The sequence below is a fragment of the Coregonus lavaretus genome (assembly GCF_964263955.1).
Source record: "Coregonus lavaretus genome assembly, chromosome: 30".
Lineage (NCBI taxonomy): Eukaryota > Metazoa > Chordata > Actinopteri > Salmoniformes > Salmonidae > Coregonus > Coregonus lavaretus.
This window is the reverse complement of record NC_140017.1, coordinates 21492018-21515365: the sequence shown is the minus strand read 5'-3', so window position 1 is coordinate 21515365 and position 23348 is coordinate 21492018. Positions and strand designations below refer to the sequence as shown.

Sequence of the window (23348 nt, the reverse complement as noted above, 5' to 3'; positions counted from 1 at the left end):
AAATGTAAAAATGTAAATTGTTGACCGGTTTCTCACCCTGAGAACTGACTATTCTCTAGGTGTTAATATAGCCCATGTGGACAGACGCTGGGTCTCTGTCTGTAGTGTAGCACAGCGAGGCTGAGATGATCCAACATGTATCCATTGCAACATTTTGATCTGACCAGACCCGACTCCATGAACAAGTGATGTGCTTTTCCACTTAATGCTTTTTCTGTTGTCTACATCCATCATTCGTACAGTAGACTCTAGAGCAGTGGTCACCAACCGGTTGATCGCGATCGACTGGTCGTACTCCAACGCATTCCTAGTCGATCACCAAAAATGTATGTAAAAAAACAACAACGTTAAAGCCTTGCGTTCCTATTTTTTACATTTGTTTTGCGCTTCTTCTATGATATAATGGCGGTCCGCAAACAAATGTTTAAGGTGCATGCCGCCACCTACTGTGCTGGAGTGTGTGGTCGATCACGATTTGCAACATTATTTGTTTCGCACTGTTGGCGGTAGGTGAACTTGATTCAGCAGCCCTAGCGCCAGGAAGGCAACGTGTTCCCATTTCAGACTATTTCATGTGTCCGAAGGTAGAACTCCACCTACCCGACAGGCTCAGAGAGCAAATCAAGTGCACCTATAGGCCTACCGCTGGCCAATCAGATAGCTCAGTCTGCACAGTTTCCTTGAGCCATAGACTGTAAAAATAAACCTTGAATGCTCAGCAAAGTTGATACTGTGAGATTTCAGAACTTTTAAAACTGTGACTAGAGAGATACTCGTAAAAAATGCAGCTCTTTGCTGTATTCGTTGAGTACGTTCATGTCTAAGTTGTTATTTAGCACTGTCAACACTTTGTTCTTTGTTCAACACTTTTATAAGCCATAAAATGCGTGTTCTCCCTACTTCCACTCGCGCTACAACCAGCACTGCAGCTGCAATGAATGAGTATATGAAAGTGTTCCGATAAGCTTTATTATTAGCGGCTTGTCTTTTTTAATATTGAGGGATATTTCCGTTTTTCTGGTCATAGGAGTAACAACATGAATTGGTGCATGAGGCATGAGTTTCGCCATCAGCTGGAAGATTGTGTCCCCTTTTCTCAGCAGAGGGAGGGAGAGCAGAGAGACGTTGAGTCGGGGGAGAGGCAGCCTCACCGCTGCTCCCTCCCTCCCTTTCGACTGACCATCAGATGCAGGCCATCAGTCCAGTAAAAAAATAAGCTAATTATTATGCTCACTCAGCTGTACCTCACAAGTAATACAACAAATGATATATTACCAGTGTGATCATTTACCTACATTTTTAAATATAATTTCTAAGTGGTCTGAGAAGAACAACATTGGCAGGGCAGTTCAAGCAGAGCACAAACCTCATTGCTACATAACTGTTTTTAATTGGTTAATGTTGCATAGGCTTACGTTTTTTAAGTGATCTATGTTTGAAAAAAAATCTGAGCGGTAGATCTTGGTGTGCATTTTGACTCAAAGTGATCTTGACCGTTTAACTGTTTTCCCATCAGTCAGAAGTTTGTGTTGCTTGAGTTTCAGAATGAGTTGGCAGCATCCTGTTGTGTTGCTTTGCAGCGCCGATCTTGTCATTTTAGTCTGTTTCCGAGTGATGACGCTAGATTATCTCTCCTGTTTGCGCAGACCCCAAAAACCCCCCCAAAAAGTTGATCACAATTTGCTTTGTTTTTGTCTTCTGTCTGTTTTGTGAACAGGCTGTTTCTTGGGCTTGAATCTGGGCGTCAGAAACGGGGATGATGAATCAGTCAGACTAGCCACAACAGCTGCCCTCTGATTGTCCCCTCTGACAACACATTGATTTTGGGGAAGGAACTAGGAAAAGTACACATCCTTCAGAGCTGCCAGGCCGCTTTAAAAATAGAAAGCTACAATTGGCCTTTTTTTTTTTTTTTTTTTCTCTCTCTGTGTAAATATGGAATCCTGCTATTTATTCTCCTCCAGTCCTGTTTTAACCCTTGACCTTTGACCGTCACCAATGGATCCTCAGAGGAATGGATAATATAATAATAATATGCCATTTAGCAGACGCTTTTATCCAAAGCGACTTACAGTCGTGCGTGCATACATTTTTGTGTATGGGTGGTCCCGGGGATCGAACCCACTACCTTGGCGTTACAAGCGCCGTGCTCTACCAGCTGAGCTACAGAGGACGACCTGATGTCTCCTAATTGTTTAATTTAATTGAGCCAGAGTATTCAATTTAGAGCCGTGTGTCATGTAAAATTTGTCGCAGCGTGAAATAGTTCCCAATCGTTCTGATTGTGAGGTCATGCTGTAAAATTTCTCCCAGCGTGAACATTTTCCCAGTTCAATAATTGCACACGCATCTCTTTATGTGGATGGCAGTTTCTCTCGAACCCTCCCTCGACCTCGAAAAACTGTTGTGTGGGAACGTGCATTTGCTTCACACTGACCAATCAGAAGCTTGTTGAGGCGTGAGGTCAGCATATAAACACCCGGACTCGCGCGTCAAAGTGCTGAGGGTTGATGTGAGGAGAGATTTTTTGCCATTGCAAAGACTTGGGCGCTACGGGAGGGTGTGAGAGAAACATCAACCTGCTCCACAATCACAACACAATCACAATGATTGGGAACTATTTCACGCTGGGAAGATTTTTACATGACACCCTGCACGGGCATGAATTTTAAGCCCAAGCCCTACCTATGCCCGCAACGTTCAGGCCCTACCCTACCCAGGCCCAATTTGCTTCTGCCAAATTTAAGGCCCGGTCCTGCCCGAAACCCAAAACTCAAGGAACATTATTATTTTCTGTAAAATAATCTCTCCTGTATTTGATGAGGTTGAAGTACTTCTGACACCATGTTATGATCTTAGTCAGATATGACTGTACTGCTCAGCAGAGCATGAGCAAATGGCTCAGCTTCAAAATGTTAGTGATCAATTTAGTGATACCTGAGCCCTGCCTGTGCCCTAGTTATTGATGAAAAGCAGGCCCTACCCGGCCCTAACCCGATGTATAATGTCGGTCTTGGGTCGGGTAGCAAAGCTCTAATTCAGTTGACCCATTGCCCCTAATAATGTAGATGTAACAATATGAAGGACTGTTTGACAATCATTTTAAACTTCCATTCACACATCAATCATATAGCTTAGCTTTTGACATACGTTTCTAAAGTAGCTTACACAACCTGAACCTGCAAGAGTGCTCTGTTGGTCAACTGCTTAGACATCATAGATACTGTACATATTTGATTGTTGATATGGAAGTGGATGTTTCATGTACTTTAAACCACTGTGTTTGATTTCAATTGGCGTGGGTATGGTTTTAGTATACTAGTTGTCTGTTGTCATTGAGTCTGGCTGTTAAGGGCTGATTTGGGGTCAGTGTCTGACTGTAGACAAGACTGGGCTGGCTCTGCTGTGCTTCTGTCACTGTCAGACACAGTTCAGTCCAAACACTCCTGTGGTTGAAAGATAAAAGTTCTGCTGTACTGACTCCACTACAATTCCGTTCAACAGGAGCAAAATGCCTAAATAAAATAAAAAATAGAGGTTAGTGAAGTGTCCAAGTCCAAGTGTCCAAGTCTAGTCCGCAGTGTGTCCACTCACGTGGTTCATTGTGTGTGTGTCCACTCACGTCCGTGTGTGTAAGTGTTTGTGCATGCACCCGTGTGTTTGCAGCTGGGGTCAAACAGTCCAAGTCATGAAACATCAACACTTGACTGTTAGTCTGCTAGTGAGGATGCTGATTTCTCCTGGTAGCCTGTATAGAAGGCTTGGTGGTTCATTGTGGATCCAACAGTCAACTAGCCATCTGGTTTCTGGCCCACGTTCAGAGGCCGCAGCGCAGGGCAAAACAAGGTTCAAGAGGAAACTGTTAATTCACTGTTGATAAAGGGATACTTCCTCTGTGCCATTACAAGCCAACACAGAGCTTGTTTGGGTTTAAAGGGTTATTTAATCCTTCACAACGCCCTTTTCTGTCAGTCATCGTCCTCTGGCCAAAACACAGTCAGCGTGTAACGGACGCTGGTCGTACGATGGTGGCATTGTATGTCCCAAATGGCACCCTTTTCCCTTTATAGTGCACTACTTTTGACCAGAGCCCTATGGGAATAAAGGGAATATGGTACCATTTTGGATGCAGCCATTACCTCGGAGTGGTTGGTAACTAACTAACGTCACGCTAGCGAGGCGTGACACGTTTACGACTTGACCCTCTGACCCAGGGCTTGTCCGAGAGGTTTTAAAATTAGAGCTTTTTAAACGCTCACTTTGAAGTGCAGGACAAACTGATTTTGTCACCGTTCATAAAACATGAAGCTTGATGCTGTTTGCTTGCTGTGTGCTCTCCAGGAAGGCAGGCACACACACTTGAAATGAGTATCAGTAACCTCAGCATAGTGACATTTTAAACCTTGTAAAGTGATAGATGAAGGAAGATGTGGTTTACACCATAAGTGATGGAGGTCATACAGTTGCTTCTACCATCTGCACATTTCTCTTTTTCTTTTGTTCCTACTGAAAGATTAGTCTGTCCCTTACTGGAAAGCAAAGGCACTGTAGTCTTCACTGACATTTTCAACCTCTCCCTCACCCAGTCTGTAATACCAACATGTTTCAAGCAGACCACCATAGTCCCTGTGCCCATGAACGCCAAGGTAACCTGTCTAAATTAGTATTTCCCCGTAGCACTCACATCTGAAGGCTCACATCAACACCATCATCCCAGACACCCTGGACCCACTCCAATTCGCATACCGCCCCAACAGATCCATAGACGACGCAATTTCTATTGCACTCCACAGTGCTCTTTCCCACTTGGACAAAAGGAACACCTATGTGAGAATGCTGTTCATTGACTACAGCTCTGCGATCAACACCATAGTGCCCTCGAAGCTCATCACTAAGCTAAGGTCCCTGGGGCTGATCACTCTGCAACTGGATCCTGGAATTCCTGATGGGCCGCCCCCCAGGTGGTGAGGGTAGGCAACAAAACATCCGCCACACTGACCCTCAACACAGGTGCCACTCAGGGGTGCGTGCTTAGTCCCCTCCTATACGCCCTATTCACCCACAACTGCGTGGCCACACACGACTCCAACACCATCATTAGGTTTGCAGACGACACAACGGTGGTAGGCCTGATCACTGACGACAATGAGGCAACCTATAGGGAAGAGGTCAGAGACCTGGCAGTGTGGTGCCAGGACAACAACCTCTTCCTCATTGTCAGTAAGACAAAGGAGCTGATCGTGGACTACAGGAAACGGAGGGCTGAGCAAGCCCCCATTCACATCGACTGGGCTGTAGTGGAGCAGATTGAGAGCTTCAAGTTCCTTGGTGTCCACATCACTAAGGGCATGGGCCCTCAGATCCTCAAAAAGTTATACAGCTGCACCATCGAGAGCATCTTGACTGGCTGCATCACCGCTTGGTATGGCAACTGTTTGGCATCCGACCGCAAGGCGCTACAGAGGGCAATGTGTACGGCCCAGTACATCACTTGGGCCAAGCTCCCTGCCATCTAGGAACTCTATACCAGGCGGTGTCAGAGGAAGGTCCTAAAAATTGTCAAAGACTCCAGACACCCAAGCCACAGACTGTTATCTCTGCTACCGCACCGCAAGCGGTACCAATGCACCAAGTCTGGAATGAACAGGACTCTGAACAAGCCATAAGACTTCTAAAGAAGACCGCTAAATAGCTAATCAAATGGCTACCCGGACTACCTGCATTAACTATTTTTTGCACTAACTCTCTTGCACTGACTCTATGCAAACACACACTGGACTCTACCCACACACACACACACACACACACACACACACTCTACGTACACACACACTCTACATACACACACACATAACATGCACACGCATGCATACTGACCGGTGTCAGAGGAAGGCCCTCAAAATTGTCAAAGATTCCAGCCACCCTAGTCATAGACTGTTCTCTCTGCTACCGCACGGCAAGCGGTACCGGAGCGCCAAGTCTAGGTCCAAAAGGCTTCTCAACAGCTTCTACCCCCAAGCCATAAGACTCCTGAACAGCTAATCATGGCTACCCGGACTACTTGCCCCCCACCCCATCTTTTTACGCTGCTGCTACTCTGTTAATTATTTATGCATAGTCACTTTAACTCTACCCACATGTACATATTACCTCAACTACCTCAACTAGCCGGTGCCCCCGCACATTGACTCTGCACCGGTACCCCCCTGTATATATAGCCTCCCTACTGTTATTTTATTTTACTTCTGCACTTTTTTTTATTTCTTTTTTTTTTTATGAAGAAATAAATGCATTGTTGGTTAAGGGCTGTAAGTAAGCATTTCACGGTAATGTCTACACCTGTTGTATTCGGTGCATGTGGCAAATAAAATTTGATATCTTACCGGTTCGTAATCAGAACTGAAAAGTCTTCCCTTTTAACTTCTTGTATCATGAAATGTTCCTCATGTACATATTTGACATTGAAGAAAAAAACAAAACATTTTCCAAAGAAACATCAGACTTGCAGTACATCTGCCATGGTCTCTCTCAGCGTGTAGTACCGTTGCCATCCTCTTTGTGGTGCTGTGTTCTCAGAGTTCCTCTTGGCAGAGAGCTGGCCTGGCTCTGTAGTGCCAGTCAGGCCTTATTCCACTCCACTGAGAGAGTGCGGAAAAGACGTGTAAAGCTTGACTGGCACATAGTTTTGCGTTGATTGGAATCTAGCCCAACAGAAACAGAAAGGGCTGTATTCCTCCTGCCTTCCTTTGTATGAATGGTCACTTCCTTTCCACTGAGAAAACATTCCCCTCATGAGTTCCACTTTAAAGACAAAGGTAGTTTGGTAATTGTGTTTTGGTTTTAATTTTAATTTTGTATTTTTCCTGGTGTGAATTTGTCTTGATTTATTGTAGTGTTGTTTAAAAGAGAATAAATCAATAATGAATACATTATTTTGCTTTAATCAGATTTAGTCTAAAATGTTATACACTGTGTGGAACTTAAGAGGCCCTAAAGGAGGATTTATGTTTTGTTGCCATAAATGTACATATTTCCCCTAGACCCTAATGTATCTGAAAACATTCACAGTAGGTGTTCTTTTATGAATCTGCTGTCTCACTGAGACCGAAAGGTATGTTACTGAAATTAAAATAGGGAGCTTTGAAAATGTGAGTAATATGTTTCTCAAGTTAACACACTTATGTTTATTGGGTTAAGAAATGTCACATTTGGAGAGAAACCATTTCCTCAGAAAATGACAAATCCCCCCCAAAAACATAATTTACATTAACCTACAACATCAGTTAAAATACTGAAAGTAAATAAAAGGTGACAGTTTGGAAAATAAAAATGAATTAAAGTGTGAAGTATAAGCTTGTAGCATTACATATAGTGTTAGTAGTATTTTTAATATAACTGTCTGTGTGTGTGTGTGGCAGCCAGGCTAGCGCTGTACTGTAGTTGTGTGTTTTTCCTCCTCGTGGTTCGAGGCCCAGCTGGCTGCCTACCTCGGCTTGAGTCAATAACGGAGATCTCAGAGTAAAACCACACAGCAATTGAACAAGCCGTTTACTAATTTTTTTACTTTTCTGGTTTGCTGGGAACCAAAAATACACAAGGTAAAGGAATATGTATATGTGGCAGCGGTTGGTTGACTCCACTGTGGGTACTCATTGTTATGTAACTCCTAATAGCTAAATCTTCGACCACTAAACCTCTTATCATTGGGATTTCACTGCTACACTCATTGTTATTGGATTTAAGAAATGGTCATGTTGAAATAAAGTAAGAAACTCAGTTTCGCCATTCTACATGGGTTGAGAGAAATACTGTGTCTTCAACCCGTAGTGCTCTATATAGGCCTCTGTGTGTTTCTCAAAAGAACAGCTTTTACTCTTACAACTTGTCCTTATATTTTAGATGTACTTAATTGCATTGTCTGTTAGGGATTTTGAAATTGACATTTTCTTGATTTAGATACTGCTGAATTGTGCCAGCTAAATCTAGATGAAAGTGCTCTTGAGGTTGCTACCAGTTATTTAAATGTAACCACCATTGTTATTGGACGATAATCATAAAGTTACCATGCTCCATTTCGATCTAGGATATTTTAAAGACTGGAATGAGTTATCAAATACATTTAAAAGTAATTACAAAAATACCAGTCTTTACTTTGGGCTGTGTTTGGAAGCTGAACAGAGAACTGTGGGCCTCTAAAGATGTTGATTAATTAGCTAGCTGTAGAACATGTGGTTTGAACAGTGGTAACTTTGATTAAAGGAAGCATGGTCTTGCCAGTCGTGTGTAAGACATTGTGGGCTGGTTAGGAAGGGAATAGTTCGTTTTTTTTTACATTAGAAACTTAAAAATACCTGAACAACCAGGACATTTATACTAAAATATCACCACATAAAGATTGTTGACGGTACATACTGCTTATTGAGGCACTCATGTTCTCTCTCCGTCTCTCTCTCTGTCTGTCCCGCTTTCTCTCTCTCTCTCTCTCTCTCTCTGCCACTGTCTCTCTCTCTCTCTCTGCCACTGTCTCTCTTTCTCTCTCTGCCACTGTCTCTCTCTCTGTGTGTTTCTGGTCTTGACTGTTTCCTCTCCTGCTGGCTAAGGGGTCATGTGGGAGTGTCTGCCAGGCCGACCGGCCCTGTTCCGTTCCTTCCGGGGAGAGTTCTTCCCTCCATCTGGGGGGCGTCCGGGGGGTGTAATACCGCTCTGTTTACAATCACACACACACCGATACGCACACACCATTAAGTACTAGCTTTTTCAGTTCCCCTGTTAGCAGTGCTGCAGGATGCCGTTGGTAGTTAAGTGAGTTCTGAGCTGTATGTATGTTTGAGAGGTTCCTGCTGATGCTGAGCTGTGTCGACCTGGCTTGTTACCTCTGAACTACATGGACATGATCACATTACTGCCTGCCTGGTCCTGCTGATCACAGACACATGGCTGTGGAGGGTCCAGGCCCATTGATCAGCCCTGCAGATAGACATTCACATCCAGACCCTCTACCATGGCTCTCTCCATCTCTCCCTCCACCACTCTCTCGTATAGCTTTCTCTCTCTTGTTCTCTCCCTCCACCACTCTCACGTATAGCTTTCTCTCTCTCGTTATCTCTCTCAAGATTTGAAGAAAATGCAATAGTTGACCTCCAACATCATTCCCCACCTCGTCTCATCTACCTCTGTTAACCCCAACCCTATGCTTTGCCCTGGGTAGGTACTACTAATATGGCCAAACAGACATGTCTTAGACACACATATGGTTTGTGTATCCATGTCATCTGATCCACTGAAGAAGTCTGACTCCTCCTCTCCGTCACCGTGTCAACCGTCTGAGGCGTTGTAAATACTGACGTGCTGAGATGTACTGCTGTAAACTAATGGATGTGATTGCGGTGCGCGTGTGTGTTTGGTTGTCGGGGCTAGTGAACAAGGTTGTCTGTTTTTATGCTCTTTGACACATTAATAAGTAGGCCTACATGTGGGAAATGTCTCTGTAGGTTTGCTTTCGGACGCATGAGAAATTTGCTGCAAACTATATTTTTAATAAACGGTCCCATGAGTGTCCCAAATTACGTCTCCTAAAACAAACCCCCATCACGGATGGTTTGGGGAAAAGGAATTTTCACACAGGTTGGCTCCCCACGCCTATATAGCAGCCTTAACATAGCAGGCAGGCAGGCAGACACTGGAAAAGCAGGGAAATTGAGGAGAGTGGTGACGGGAGAAGCCTTGGCCCTGCTCTGGCGCTCGTCTTTACCTGCGACTCACACTGATGGCTTTTCCACAACTGTCTTGTGACACCTTGGGAAAACAGTACATCTTGTGAAGTTTACTTTCTTTGCAGCATCTGTGTTTTATAAGGGTTCTTCTAATTTGTTTTCACTTTGTCCGCTGGGATCCCCTTTTTTCTCTCTCTCTTCCACTCCCCTCCTTCTCTTTCTCTCTCTCTTCCACTCCCCTCCCTCTCTTTCTCTCTCTCTTCCACTCCCCTCCCTCTCTTTTTCTCTCTCTTCCACTCCCCTCCCTCTCTTTCTCTCTCTCTTCCACTCCCCTCCCTCTCTTTTTCTCTCTCTTCCACTCCCCTCCCTCTCCTTTTCTCTCTCTCTTCCACTCCCCTCCCTCTCTTTTTATCTCTCTTCCACTCCCCTCCCTCTCTTTTTCTCTCTCTTCCACTCCCCTCCCGCTCCTTTTCTCTCTCTCTTCCACTCCCCTCCCTCTCTTTTTCTCTCTTCCCTGGAAGTTAGTATTTTAATAATGGTAGTTTGGGGAATTGCGACCGCAGGGCTGGTTTGACATGACAACAAAACTTCAGCTCAGCGGAGTAGCTATTGTTCCGCTCTCCTCTCATCCCCCCCTCCTCTCCTTCACACGGGAAACTGTTGAGCGTGAAAAACCTATCAGCGTTGCAGTTCTTGATACACTCAAACTGGTGCGCCTGGCACCTACTAGCATACCTTGTTCAAAGGCACTTAAATATTTTGTCTTTCCCATTGACAATAAATGTTTCAATTGTCTCAAGCCTTAAAGATCCTTCTTTAACCTGTCAGGTGTTCCTAATGTTTTGTTCACTCAGTGTAGATCAAAGTATTCCCTAGCTGAGCATCCACTGCTTTCTCTCTCTCTCTCTCTCGCTCTCTCTCTCTCTCTCTCTCTCTGAGTGCTCCTCTTTACCCTACTTGTTTTTTCACAGCCAAGTCCGCGTGCAAACAATTCAAATTCAACATGAAAATATTTGTCAACAGCTGCAAAGTCTAGACACTTTTTTGGCCGAGCTCATTTCTTGTGTGCATCGGATGCAAATCGGGCAGCAAAAGCGAGATATCCGTGACAGGGCTGAGAGGGAGACGGAGAGACGCTGTTTAGATGAGGATGCAAATTGGTTTGGAACGGGAGGGAGTGAGGGTGGACTGTAGAGGATGGGGGATAGAGGTGGAGGGATGGCGGTAGAGAAGCACAGAGGGAAAGAGATATGGAGGGATGGATGGATGGAGGGATAGAGGGAGCAAAGTAAACTATGAAGGGAGATGTAGGGAGGGAGGGATGGAGTGATAGAGAGAGCAGGCCGGGTCAGGTGACATGCTGACCTCTGGCGGGAGCCTTGGCTGGACTGGGCCGGGTGGATTTGCATTGATGGATCTTCTTTCCATGGGGCTGTCATGTATCAGTGCTCAGGCACATCACGCCCTAGTCATTAATCAAATCATGGCCCCATCTCGCTCCCTCGCTAGGCTAGCTATCTCTCTGCCAGACACTCTCCTTCTCCCCCTCTCTCTCCCCCTCAGACAAGCAGATATCCAGGATGTGTTTTACATATCGTCTTCTGCCCGTGCGTGGTTTTCACCACTTTCCATTCATCCCTGTCCTCTCCTCACTCACTGACTGACTGGCCTCTGAAGAATTGGGCCCCTTGGATTGAATAACGGGGGGCGGGAGGGGGTGTAGCGGTCCAGTCAACAGCCACGGTAGCGCCACCAAAGTCAACTACACCTGTTCCCCTTTGGGTTGTCAGGGGTGAGGGGGTCAATGTGGTGCACGCAGACACAGAGAGAGAGACATATTGAGATAGAGAGAGGGGGAGCGAGACAGAGAAAAGAAAAAGAGAGGCGGAGAGAGAGAGAGCGGCGGGTTGAAGTGTCCTGTTGGAAGGATGCTAAATTCATTAAGATGCTTTCTTCCTCCTCTCCTACGTTTAGGCCAGCTGTAGCACCATTATGGCTTTACAGGCTGCTTCCTGTTCAAATTCCTCTTCTTTTTTCCTGCTCTTCCACACAAAAGGTGGCTGCGCTGGGGGTGTAGTGCTTTTGAAATGTGAAGGGCCCTTGAGAGCCCAGGGCCAGTGTGTCTCTCTCTGTCGGGTTGGAGAGACGGAGAGGCTCAGAGGCCAAGCGAGGAGGAAGGCTGCATTCCAAATGGCACCCTATTCCCTTCATAGTGCTCTACTTTTGACCAGAGCCCTATGAGCCCTGGTCAAAAGTAGTGTACTATATAGGGAATTGGGATCCATTTGGGATGCAAACAAAGTTTGTATAACGTCCTCCTCTCCGAAGGCCCTGCTGTATTGTTGGGCCTCCACATCTAACTGGTCTCTCTTTGGAGTAACACAAAGACATTATTTGGCAGCACTAATGAAACACAGAGAAACACGTTAATGATCTAAACCACCTCCTCCTCCTCCTCCTCTCCCCATCACTGCTTTGATTCCAATAATAATCCCAACCCTCTCCTTCTTCATTGTGTTGTTTTTGTAGCTTGTTTTCTTTTGTCTCTTTGTCCCTGGTCCCCCCCTTATGTTTTTCAACTCGATGGCTGTCGCCTTTCAAATGCAACAATGGAGAAAGTAAAACATTCAGAGAAAGATCATTGAGTTTTGGTGCTGAAGGTTATGCTGTTTTTCCGCGAAAGCACTTAAACTTGAATCTTTGTAAGGACACAGATTGTATTGTAAAATACATCATAGTATATTCTAAGTGTGTTGTGTCATGATGGAGAGTAGAGCTTATGGAGAAAACGGTAAATCCTGTTTCCCATATTGTCTTTATTGAATGAGTATTATTTATATTGAACAGGTTAATGTGATTTAGGAATTATATGGAACTAATGTTGAGGGTTATGATCAGGTCAACCATCATGCAAAGAGCGTTTACCGTTCTCCTCAGATGACCTACATATTTAATACAGCTGAAGGTGTCACTTCGTATTATATTCACTGTACAACTTCAAAGGAATATATTCATGAAATAGTGTCATATCAAATAGTTACAACTCAGCTGCTGAAACCAGGTATGGTGTGATGGACATAAGAACCTGCCTGAGACATTGGTTTTCACTGTAAAATTTACACCAAGTGACCTGAGTTTGACTTACTGCTGCTATTTTACATGCAACAGTTGTTGTACTCATAGGAATGAATGTGTTCAACATTAGTGCTTTGGTTAGAGAGAGCAAAGGGACACATTTTCGAAGTCTACTAAACCTGCAGTGAGGAAGCATCAAGTCTTTGTGTGTGTGTTTATGCCATACTCAAACATCATGCTCCCTCTCTGATGTAGCTCTTTAAGGCCATTAGATGTGGTGCCCTTTGACATGGCCTGATTGTGTTTAGCTTGGGCTCCACTCAGATGAAAGAGGTGTGTGAGTCCTGTTGATTAGGTCTGATTAACTGACTGCTGGGTACTATTGGCTCTGAGGCGCCGCATCTTGAGCTGGTTACCTCCAATCAGGGCCATGGCTCCTACAAGGCCTTGGACCCCAGGTGTGTGTGTGTGTGTGTGTGTGTGTGTTTCATCATACATTGATGAAACATGGGACTACAGGAAGTGTTGCATTTTTACTTTCAGAGTATTAGACTTGGACTATTAAATAGGTATTATATAAAATAGTTTCTCTCTCTCTGTGCAGCTAAACTCACCAGCCAGGAGTCGTACAATAACTTCACCAACAACAACATGGGTAACCCTCGTCTGTCCCCTCTGCCCAGCCTCAGCATGGTGCTGCCCCTGGCACAGATCAAACAGCCCATGACCCTGGGCACCATGACCAAGCGCTCCGGGTGAGTCTTCCTGCCCTGTGTTACTGTACTGCCTGTTCCATTCACATTCTGTCCATCTAACTATTCACTACTATTGACCTGAAGTAGCCTTTACGACTCAGTCTGTCCTCCTTTGGCCACAGCCAAAGCCATTGATCATGTTTAATTTGAGCTGTTCATCTGTATCTGTTATGAACCCATTGGATTAGCAAGAAACATCCACATTATGTTATATCCAGCCTGGTTTGGAATCTGTTGCCAGTCTGTGTACAGCTACACATTTTAAATTTTAGTCATTTTAGCAGACGCTCTTATAAACCTTTTTTTTTTTCATACTGGCCCCCCGTGGGAATCGAACCCACAACCCTGGTGTTGCAAGCGCCATGCTCTACCAACTGAGCTACACGGGACGGCTTACTACAATATAGCTACATGTCTCTATGGAAACATTTACCAGTGCATCTCTATCAGGCAGTGTCAGTGTGTCCTTTCCCTCTCCCTCTCCTCTCCCTAGGTCAGTCACACTATTACTAAGTCTGTAGTTTTAAGAGGTGCTGAGTCAGAGGAGAGAGACTGCACCTTGGGAAATGCATTTACATACAGGTTGCATCACAATTATGGCTGGATTTTAATATGTTTTATTTAAATGTCATTTTCCTGTCATGTTTGAATGGGAAATGTTGTAATGATGAAAGCAGCAGGCTACTGGAGTTTCTTTCCAATGATATTGGATCACTTAAGCTCTGTATAATGACAATAGACATCTGAGACTGGTGGTTAGAAACACGCCATCATTAGTTTGATTCATCTGCACGATTATTACAAGGGATTTGTTTTAAGGTGAAAGGAAAACCAATTTTTTTGCATAATGCCGTGCTTAGCAAAACACAGTAGGTAGAGAAGAGAGATTTGAGAGTATAACTGGCAGGTCATCCTTCTGGAGGATTACTCCTAAACTGGCTAATTGAAATGTTTTAAAATAAAACTGATCGGCTGCTTTACCCTTTCTGTCTGTCTGTCAGTCAGTGTGCCAGTATCCTTTCACTCTCAAATAGACATGCACAACCTTCTCACCAGGTCTCCTCTCTACTGTATCAATTCAAGTAAATACAGTAGGACTTTATTAGTTGCCACAGCAAAGCCACTAAAACAATAAAGCTCCTGTCCTACTCAATTCAAACCTGTACATCAAAGATAGCTGTCCGTCCATCCTTAACTCCCATCTTTCCATCCATCTGTTTGTCTGTCCGCTACTGGAAAGAGGACGTCAGGGGCGGGCTAATGAAGCTAGCCTCTCCTGCTCTGCACCAGACCCCCTGCATGTACACACACACACACAGGCGGCAGGTTGGGCCCTTGAAGTGCTGGGTGATATCAAGTGCGTTCACGCAGACTTGCGCAGGAATATCCAGGCACCATCTGTTTGTCTGCGTAGCTGGCTGTGTGTGTGTGTGTGTGTGTGTGTGTGTGTGTGTGCGTGCAAACAGGCCATCCGGCAGCTGTATTTACACCTGTGTGAGCAGATACCCGTTGGCAGAGTGGCAGAGGAATACACCACCTGGTTAACCTACATTCTCTCATGGCCCGTCTGTCTGCAGCGCACTCCAGTGCATCACACACACACACACACTCCATTGCCCCGCAGAGCGCTCCTGGAGGAAGCCACCACAGTCTTTGTTCCACACAGTGCACCAGTCTGAAGATATCCTCCCGTCCTATTCCAACCTGCTTTATGCTCTCCTGTGGGACCTGACCAGCCATTGCTAATAGAGAACGACCAATATGGATTTTTTAGGGCCGATACCGATTTCTGGGGGTCAAGTAGGTGGATGGTCGATATTCAATATCATTACATTTGAACATTTTGATGACAACATTTCCCAGAGATGGCCATGTATGCATTAATGCATCAATTTAAAATCAATCAATAAATTTGACTTTGGTAAAAACAATCTAAATACATAACAACATAGTGGTAATAATTGTATTTGAATGGTAAATCTCTTCATAAACTGGGCAAATTAAGATGGCATAGGGCCCCGTGTAGCTCAGTTAGTAGAGCATGGTGCTTGCAACGCCAGGGTTGTGGGTTCGATTCCCACGGGGGGCCAGTATGAAAAAAACAAAAAAAATATGTATGCCCTCACTAACTGTAAGTAGCTCTGGATAAGAGCGTCTGCTAAATGACTAAAATGTAGAATGTAAATACTCACAATACAGGTGAATGCATATTCAATTGGAGTGTGTGCATGCGTTGTTATTGAGCTTGTTTTGGCTGATCAGTAGAGTCTATGGTGCTACAGATGACAAACGGTTTGTTTACCTTCCATTTGGGGCTTATATTATATCAACAACATTTGCATAGAAGCATCACTCCAGCATGTCATGCCTGTATGGAAGGACATCATATGGGCACAGCTGTTAGTTTGAGAATATGAAGAACATCTATTCATTGCAAATGGGTCCAACGTAACGTCATGATTTGTGATCACAGAGGCTTATGAAAGTAGGATTTTTAATCATTTTCCATGAAAAAGTATTTTCTTCAGCTGTCAGGACTCATCTCTAAATAACTCAGCTGCCAGGACGAAATTCGAAACAACTCAATTGGCTGGTTCAGCTATCTGTCAAGAAATGGGCGGGTTGTAACTTGATCCTACTGCTTCAATCGGATAGAGCAAGGCTGTAACTCCGCTCCCTTTCACATCTCACTCCATCGCTCATATCACTTTCTGCTGTTTAATGCTACTATGATAACTAGCTCAATGGCTACAACATTTGCTACCAAGCCATTAATGTACATACTATCTAACAAGGAGAGCGAGGATAGGAAAACAGATGAAACAACTATGCACGTTCTGTCTGAATGAGAACGCACACACACACTGATCTACAGCAAGAACACACACACATGCTGATCTACAGCTTTCTTGGTCCAACATGCAGGAAGATTCTTAGGTAGCTAAACCTATTGCCAACCTTTATTTAGGCATTTTAAAACACTTCCTTCTTTCCCTATTACGACAATCATCTAATCCGACTATCAACTGTCAATTTACGATACGATTGTGGCTGGTTAGATCAACACACCAGTAAATCTCAAACGTTACACCGCAAGTAAGATGGCTCGTTGCCAAAAATTGTGCATGTTCTAAATGATAACCAGCTACTGTTAGCTAGCTACGTTGACTATTAGCTCCTATCTGATATCTTAGCACCATGTTTATCTAGCCAGCTAGCTAGCATAGTAGCTAATATAGCTAGCAAGCTAACACCTCAGATGAAAGGGTTTTATAGCTAGCTAGCTAACACCACAGATGAAGGGGTTTGTTATCATAATCTTTGCTAACAGGTCACATAGCTAGCTAGCTTGCTTATTGCATGTATGTCCGGGCACTTTGACACAAGCCTTATTATTAGTGAATTAACTAAACTAATATTTGCAGCAGTAGTTTTGATTTTGGTCACTGTGTCAATTCATCCATTTCTCAATACGGCACCTTTCTGTTGGCGAATGAGCTAGCTTGCTGCTGCTTCTGATTTTCCCAGCTAGACATTCCTCGGCGTTGTGCAGTGCTCGTGGTTCAGGCTGGGAGTGGCGGCTGGCATAGCAGCAGTTTTGCTATGTAGAGGGACTATTGGCAAAGAGAAGAGCCGATAGACTAGAAAAGGCCAATATCAGCCCGATATATCGGCTCGGTCGATTATCGGTCGTTCTCTAATTGCTAACAGCCCATAACTGGAGCTGAAGACTTTCAACAGTTTGCTACCATCAGAACAAGGAAAGGAACCCCCTCCCTCTCTGTCGGAGTTGTTTTGGTTGTGTTTGGAGGGAGGAGATGGGATGTACCCCTGTGATGCACAGCATCCTGCCCCGATAACCTCCACCAGACGAGGGCAGGGTTCCAGGGTTAGGGAGCAGACAGACAGAGCTTGAGCCAAGACTCTGGGACTCCTCAAAGTCACTACAGAGATGTGGGCTCTCTCCCCACTGGGTACAACAGACATAGGTTCAAATAGTATTAGATTATTTTGTGTTTGATTGAGCATTGCTAGAGAGCCAGATGGGCATGGTTCGGAGTTTTGGGACTGTTCCATTAGTTCCATTGTACAAGGAAAGCTCAGTTAAATGCAGCTAAATTATTTGAAAGAAAGCAAATACTATTTGAACCCAGGACTTTAGTACAGTGAGAATAGTGGACCCCTGGTTTCCTGTCGGCCATATTTGGCAGAAGTCTGAGAGACGGAGAGAGAGAGAGAGACAGAAACGAGCACTGTCATTTTAGGCCTTCGAGAGCTTTTTTTTTTTTTTGTGTTTGGTTGTTTCAATCCTGGATTGTATTGCTAGCAAAGTATGCTCAAAGCTGAAACACACTCAGAGAGAGAATTTGCAACACGTGTTTGAAATGAAACGACAACGAATTAGAGATGGAGATGAAAAGGAAAACAAGGGAATCTGACCTGGAGTGAATCCCACTGATGGTATTCTCCACTAATGCAGACAGAGATGGAGAGAGCGAGGGAGATGGAGAGAACAAGAGAAACTGAGAGAGTGGGCCCTCTTGACCTTCCACAGATGGGCAGAACAGATTACTATAATACGTGTGCACAGTAGGAGCAGCTAGCCGCCTGCCAGCCCATTGTCTCATAGAGCTCTAATGAGAAAAGCACTGAGAGGACATGGGCTTTAATAGCCTAAAAGCAGCTAGCGAGCATTGTAGCACCAGGCCTTCAGCACACACAGCACTGTGCATGGAACGTGTCACACGCTAAACCATTTGCACAAATCACCCTCTCCTCTCTTTAATGGCACTGGCGGAGCAGCATTAAGGCCCCGGGTTAAGAGTTGAATGTGTGAACGATTACTCCATGGGAGTGGGGTCGCTAACCTCCTAGGTCGATTTATCACTTTCTCTATCTCTCTCTCTCCCCTCATCCCCTCTTCCACCCTATCCAGCCATCCGCTAGCTTTGATTCCTAGTGTTTATGTGTGTTATCAACAGATTCGTAATGCGAGCATTAGCTAGCACGTTTGGAGACAATGTATTTTTATATAAGTAGGGCCTTTACAGTGTTTTCCATTAGCGCCGGCTGTCGGCTAATCAGCCGGTTACAGACACATTTTCAGCTGGCTACATTTTCCACTTCATATTAACTAGGCTACTTTTCATTTAAAAGTTTCAATTCGCTATTCCGTCGAGCCCTCTCCCGCTAGAATGAACAATATGCATCTTCTAGCAATATATTGATAAGATAGGCGCCTGTCAGTCACAAAGCGAGCGATGACAGGGGAAAACACAGCAGAGAGGAAGTGGTGAATCTGTCCAAAATAAGCCCAATGCGTTTCTATGGGCATATTTTGGACCTAAGCTTGTCACCTGCCTTCCCACCTTTGGGACAACAGTAGGGCGGAGACATGAGCATCTTTTCATTATATACAGATCTCTGGTTGCAGTATTTCTTTACACAGAGAGTGGGAGAGAGCATGATGGTCGTGAATAGGGGCTTAGATTGAGTGTATCTTCATCATGATACCATCGTAATAGCAATCTATATTTTCAAAAGCGTGTGAGTCTCGTGTTCATATTTCACAACCTCCGAGGGCTTCTGCAGTTGCCTTAGGCGTTTGAGCAAAATAATAGGCCTACACTTGATTTAGGCTACATTATAGCATGCTAAATGTTTCTGATCAGTTATAGATGAGCAAACGAATAGATGAGCTATACCACCTCCATTTACTTGCCCAGCCAGAGAATTATCCTTAATATACAGTGAGGGGAAAAAAGTATTTGATCCTCTGCTGATTTTGTACGTTTGCCCACTGACAAAGAAATGATCAGTCTATAATTTTAATGGTAGATTTATTTGAACAGTGAGACACAGAATAACAACAAAAAAATCCAGAAAAATGCATGTCAAAAATGTTATAAATTGATTTGCATTTTAATTAAGGAAAAAAATATTTGACCCCCTCTCAATCAGAAAGATTTCTGGCTCCCAGGTGTCTTTTATACAGGTAACGAGCTGAGATTAGGAGCACACTCTTAAAGGGAGTGCTCCTAATCTCAGCTTGTTACCTGTATAAAAGACACCTGTCCACAGAAGCAATCAATCAATCAGATTCCAAACTCTCCACCATGGCCAAGACCAAAGAGCTCTCCAAGGATGTCAGGGACAAGATTGTAGACCTACACAAGGCTGGAATGGGCTACACGACCATCGCCAAGCAGCTTGGTGAGAAGGTGACAAGAAACACAAAAGACCTGTCAATCTCCCTCGGCCTGGGGCTCCATGCAAGATCTCACCTCGTGGAGTTGCAATGATCATGAGAACGGTGAGGAGTCAGCCCAGAACTACACGGGAGGATCTTGTCAATGATCTCAAGGCAACTGGGACCATAGTCACCAAGAAAACAATTGGTAACACACTACGCCGTGAAGGACTGAAATCCTGCAGCGCCCGCAAGGTCCCCCTGCTCAAGAAAGCAGATATACAGGCCCGTCTGAAGTTTGCCAATGAACATCTGAATGATTCAGAGGAGAACTGGGTGAAAGTGTTGTGGTCAGATGAGACCAAAATCGAGCTCTTTGGCATCAACTCAACTCGCTGTGTTTGGAGGAGGAGGAATGCTGCCTAGGACCCCAAAAACACCATCCCCACCGTCAAACATGGAGGTGGAAACATTATGCTTTGGGGGTGTTTTTCTGCTAAGGGGACAGGACAACTTCACCGCATCAAAGGGACGATGGACGGCGCCATGTACCGTCAAATCTTGGGTGAGAACCTCCTTCCCTCAGCCAGGGCATTGAAAATGGGTCGTGGATGGGTATTCCAGCATGACAATGACCCAAAACACACGGCCAAGGCAACAAAGGATTGGCTCAAGAAGAAGCACATTAAGGTCCTGGAGTGGCCTAGCCAGTCTCCAGACCTTAATCCCATAGAAAATCTGTGGAGGGAGCTGAAGGTTCGAGTTGCCAAACGTCAGGCTCGAAACCTTAATGACTTGGAGAAGATCTGCAAAGAGGAGTGGGACAAAATCCCTCCTGAGATGTGTGCAAACCTGGTGGCCAACTACAAGAAAAGTCTGACCTCTGTGATTGCCAACAAGGGTTTTGCCACCTAGTACTAAGTCATGTTTTGCAGAGGGGTCAAAAACTTATTTCCCTCATTAAAATGCAAATCAATTTATAACATTTTTGACAAGCGTTTTTCTGGATTGTTTTGTTGTTATTCTGTCTCTCACTGTTCAAATAAACCTACCAGTAAAATTATAGACTGATCATGTCTTTGTCAGTGGGCAAACGTACAAAATCAGCAGATGATCAAATACTTTTTTCCCTCACTGTACAGACAGAGATTCAGTGAAACAAAATCACATTGATTAAGTCAAGTCACAGGCTTTTGTTCGAGAGTAAGCCTAGGCTACTAAGCGACTGTGAGTGAAGAGCAAAATAATCCACTTGTTAAGCTACATAACATGCTGGAAAAATGTTAGAATCAGTGCTAATAAATGAGCCAACAAGATGACCATGAGCAGCACTCAGCTCAACTTAGCTAACATTTCCACAGCCTAATTGTAGCCTAACCAATATCCAATTGGAGTCCCCAAGCTTGTCTCAAAGCAGCGCGAAATGGTGCTGAAAAAGTTGACCACACGCTGATAGGCTATTGCTTCAAATGTATTATAACAATTGGATGACTTTGGGAGTTTCAATAAGCATTAAGCAACAATTTGATGCCTTCAATTGCATTAGCCTACTTTATTCCAAGAAAACAGTGCGAAGGGCTATGCGAAGAGATGGGACCATCAAGAGCTTAAGAACATAGTGCATGCCAATGCTGCCTCAGCATTAAGGCTGTGTTTCATACTAAGCTGTAGGCAGAACTTTACCGCAATCATGACTAGGTTGGTTTGCAGAAATACAAGTTTAGGGTTTGATACCGGCAATACCTTTCAGATATAAATAAAAGACGTAAAAAATTGGTTGGATACTAAAGTTGGCGAGAAAACATCTTAGTATAAAAAGTGTATTATAAAATAGTCCTGATCATATAGACCTAGACAATATCCATAACAACTAACTACACTGAATGAATACGTTGTCATGTCTTTCTACACAATACCACAACATATTTTTCCAATCTGGGAGCTGAAGTATTCAATAATTTCTCTGTGTACAGTGGGGAAAAAAAGTATTTAGTCAGCCACCAATTGTGCAAGTTCTCCCACTTAAAAAGATGAGAGAGGCCTGTAATTTTCATCATAGGAACACGTCAACTATGACAGACAAATTGAGAAAAAAAAATCCAGAAAATCACATTGTAGGATTTTCTATGAATTTATTTGCAAATTATGGTTAAAAATAAGTATTTGGTCACCTACAAACAAGCAAGACCTGTAACTTCTTCTTTAAGAGGCTCCTCTGTCCTCCACTCGTTACCTGTATTAATGGCACCTGTTTGAACTTGTTATCAGTATAAAAGACACCTGTCCACGACCTCAAACAGTCACACTCCAAACTCCACTATGGCCAAGACCAAAGAGCTGTCAAAGGACACCAGAAACAAAATTGTAGACCTGCACCAGGCTGGGAAGACTGAATCTGCAATAGGTAAGCAGCTTGGTTTGAAGAAATCAACTCTGGGTGCAATTATTAGGAAATGGAAGACATACAAGACCACTGATAATCTCCCTCGATCTGGGGCTCCACGCAAGATCTCACCCTGTGGGGTCAAAATGATCACAAGAACGGTGAGCAAAAATCCCAGAACCACACAGGGGGACCTAGTGAATGACCTGCAGAGAGCTGGGACCAAAGTAACAAAGCCTACCATCAGTAACACACGCCGCCAGGGACTCAAATCCTGCAGTGCCAGACGTGTCCCCCTGCTTAAGCCAGTACATGTCCAGGCCCGTCTGAAGTTTGCTAGAGTGCATTTGGATGATCCAGAAGAGGATTGGGAGAATGTCATATGGTCAGATGAAACCAAAATAGAACTTTTTGGTAAAAACTCAACTCGTCGTGTTTGGAGGACAAAGAATGCTGAGTTGCATCTAAAGAACACCATACCTACTGTGAAGCATGGGGGTGGAAACATCATGGTTTGGGGCTGTTTTTCTGCAAAGGGACCAGGACGACTGATCCGTTTAAAGGAAAGAATGAATGGGGCCATGTATCGTGAGATTTTGAGTGAAAACCTCCTTCCATCAGCAAGGGCATTGAAGATGAAACGTGGCTGGGTCTTTCAGCATGACAATGATCCCAAACACACCGCCCGGGCAACGAAGGAGTGGCTTCGTAAGAAGCATTTCAAGGTCCTGGAGTGGCCTAGCCAGTCTCCAGATCTCAACCCCATAGAAAATCTTTGGAGGGAGTTGAAAGTCCGTGTTGCCCAGCGACAGCCCCAAAACTTCACTGCTCTAGAGGAGATCTGCATGGAGGAATGGGCCAAAAATACCAGCAACAGTGTGTGAAAACCTTGTGAAGACTTACAGAAAACATTTGACCTGTGTCATTGCCAACAAAGGGTATTTAACAAAGTATTGAGAAACTTTTGTTATTGACCAAATACTTTTTTTCCAACATAATTTGCAAATAAATTCATTAAAAATCCTACAATGTGATTTACTGGATTATTTTTTCTCATTTTGTCAGTCATAGTTGACGTGTACCTATGATGAAAAATACAGGCCTCTCTCATCTTTTTAAGTGGGAGAACTTGCACAATTGGTGGCTGACTAAATACTTTTTTCCCCCACTGTATTTCAGATGGAATCAATGCATTAGAATGGACCAGAGGCCACCAAAATATACTTCCTTCT

General features: G+C 44.1%; 1 protein-coding gene across 1 annotated transcript in view; it reads left to right on the top strand.

The window, feature by feature from the left end:
* Positions 1 to 23348, top strand: part of LOC311106157 (BCAS3 microtubule associated cell migration factor-like) — a 193000-nt gene that overhangs the window by 70804 nt on the left and 98848 nt on the right. Inside the window, exon 16 of the mRNA XM_084148484.1 lies at positions 13393 to 13543. Coding sequence (XP_084004610.1) covers positions 13393 to 13543 — 151 coding nt within the window. The remainder of the gene's footprint in view (positions 1 to 13392; positions 13544 to 23348) is intronic.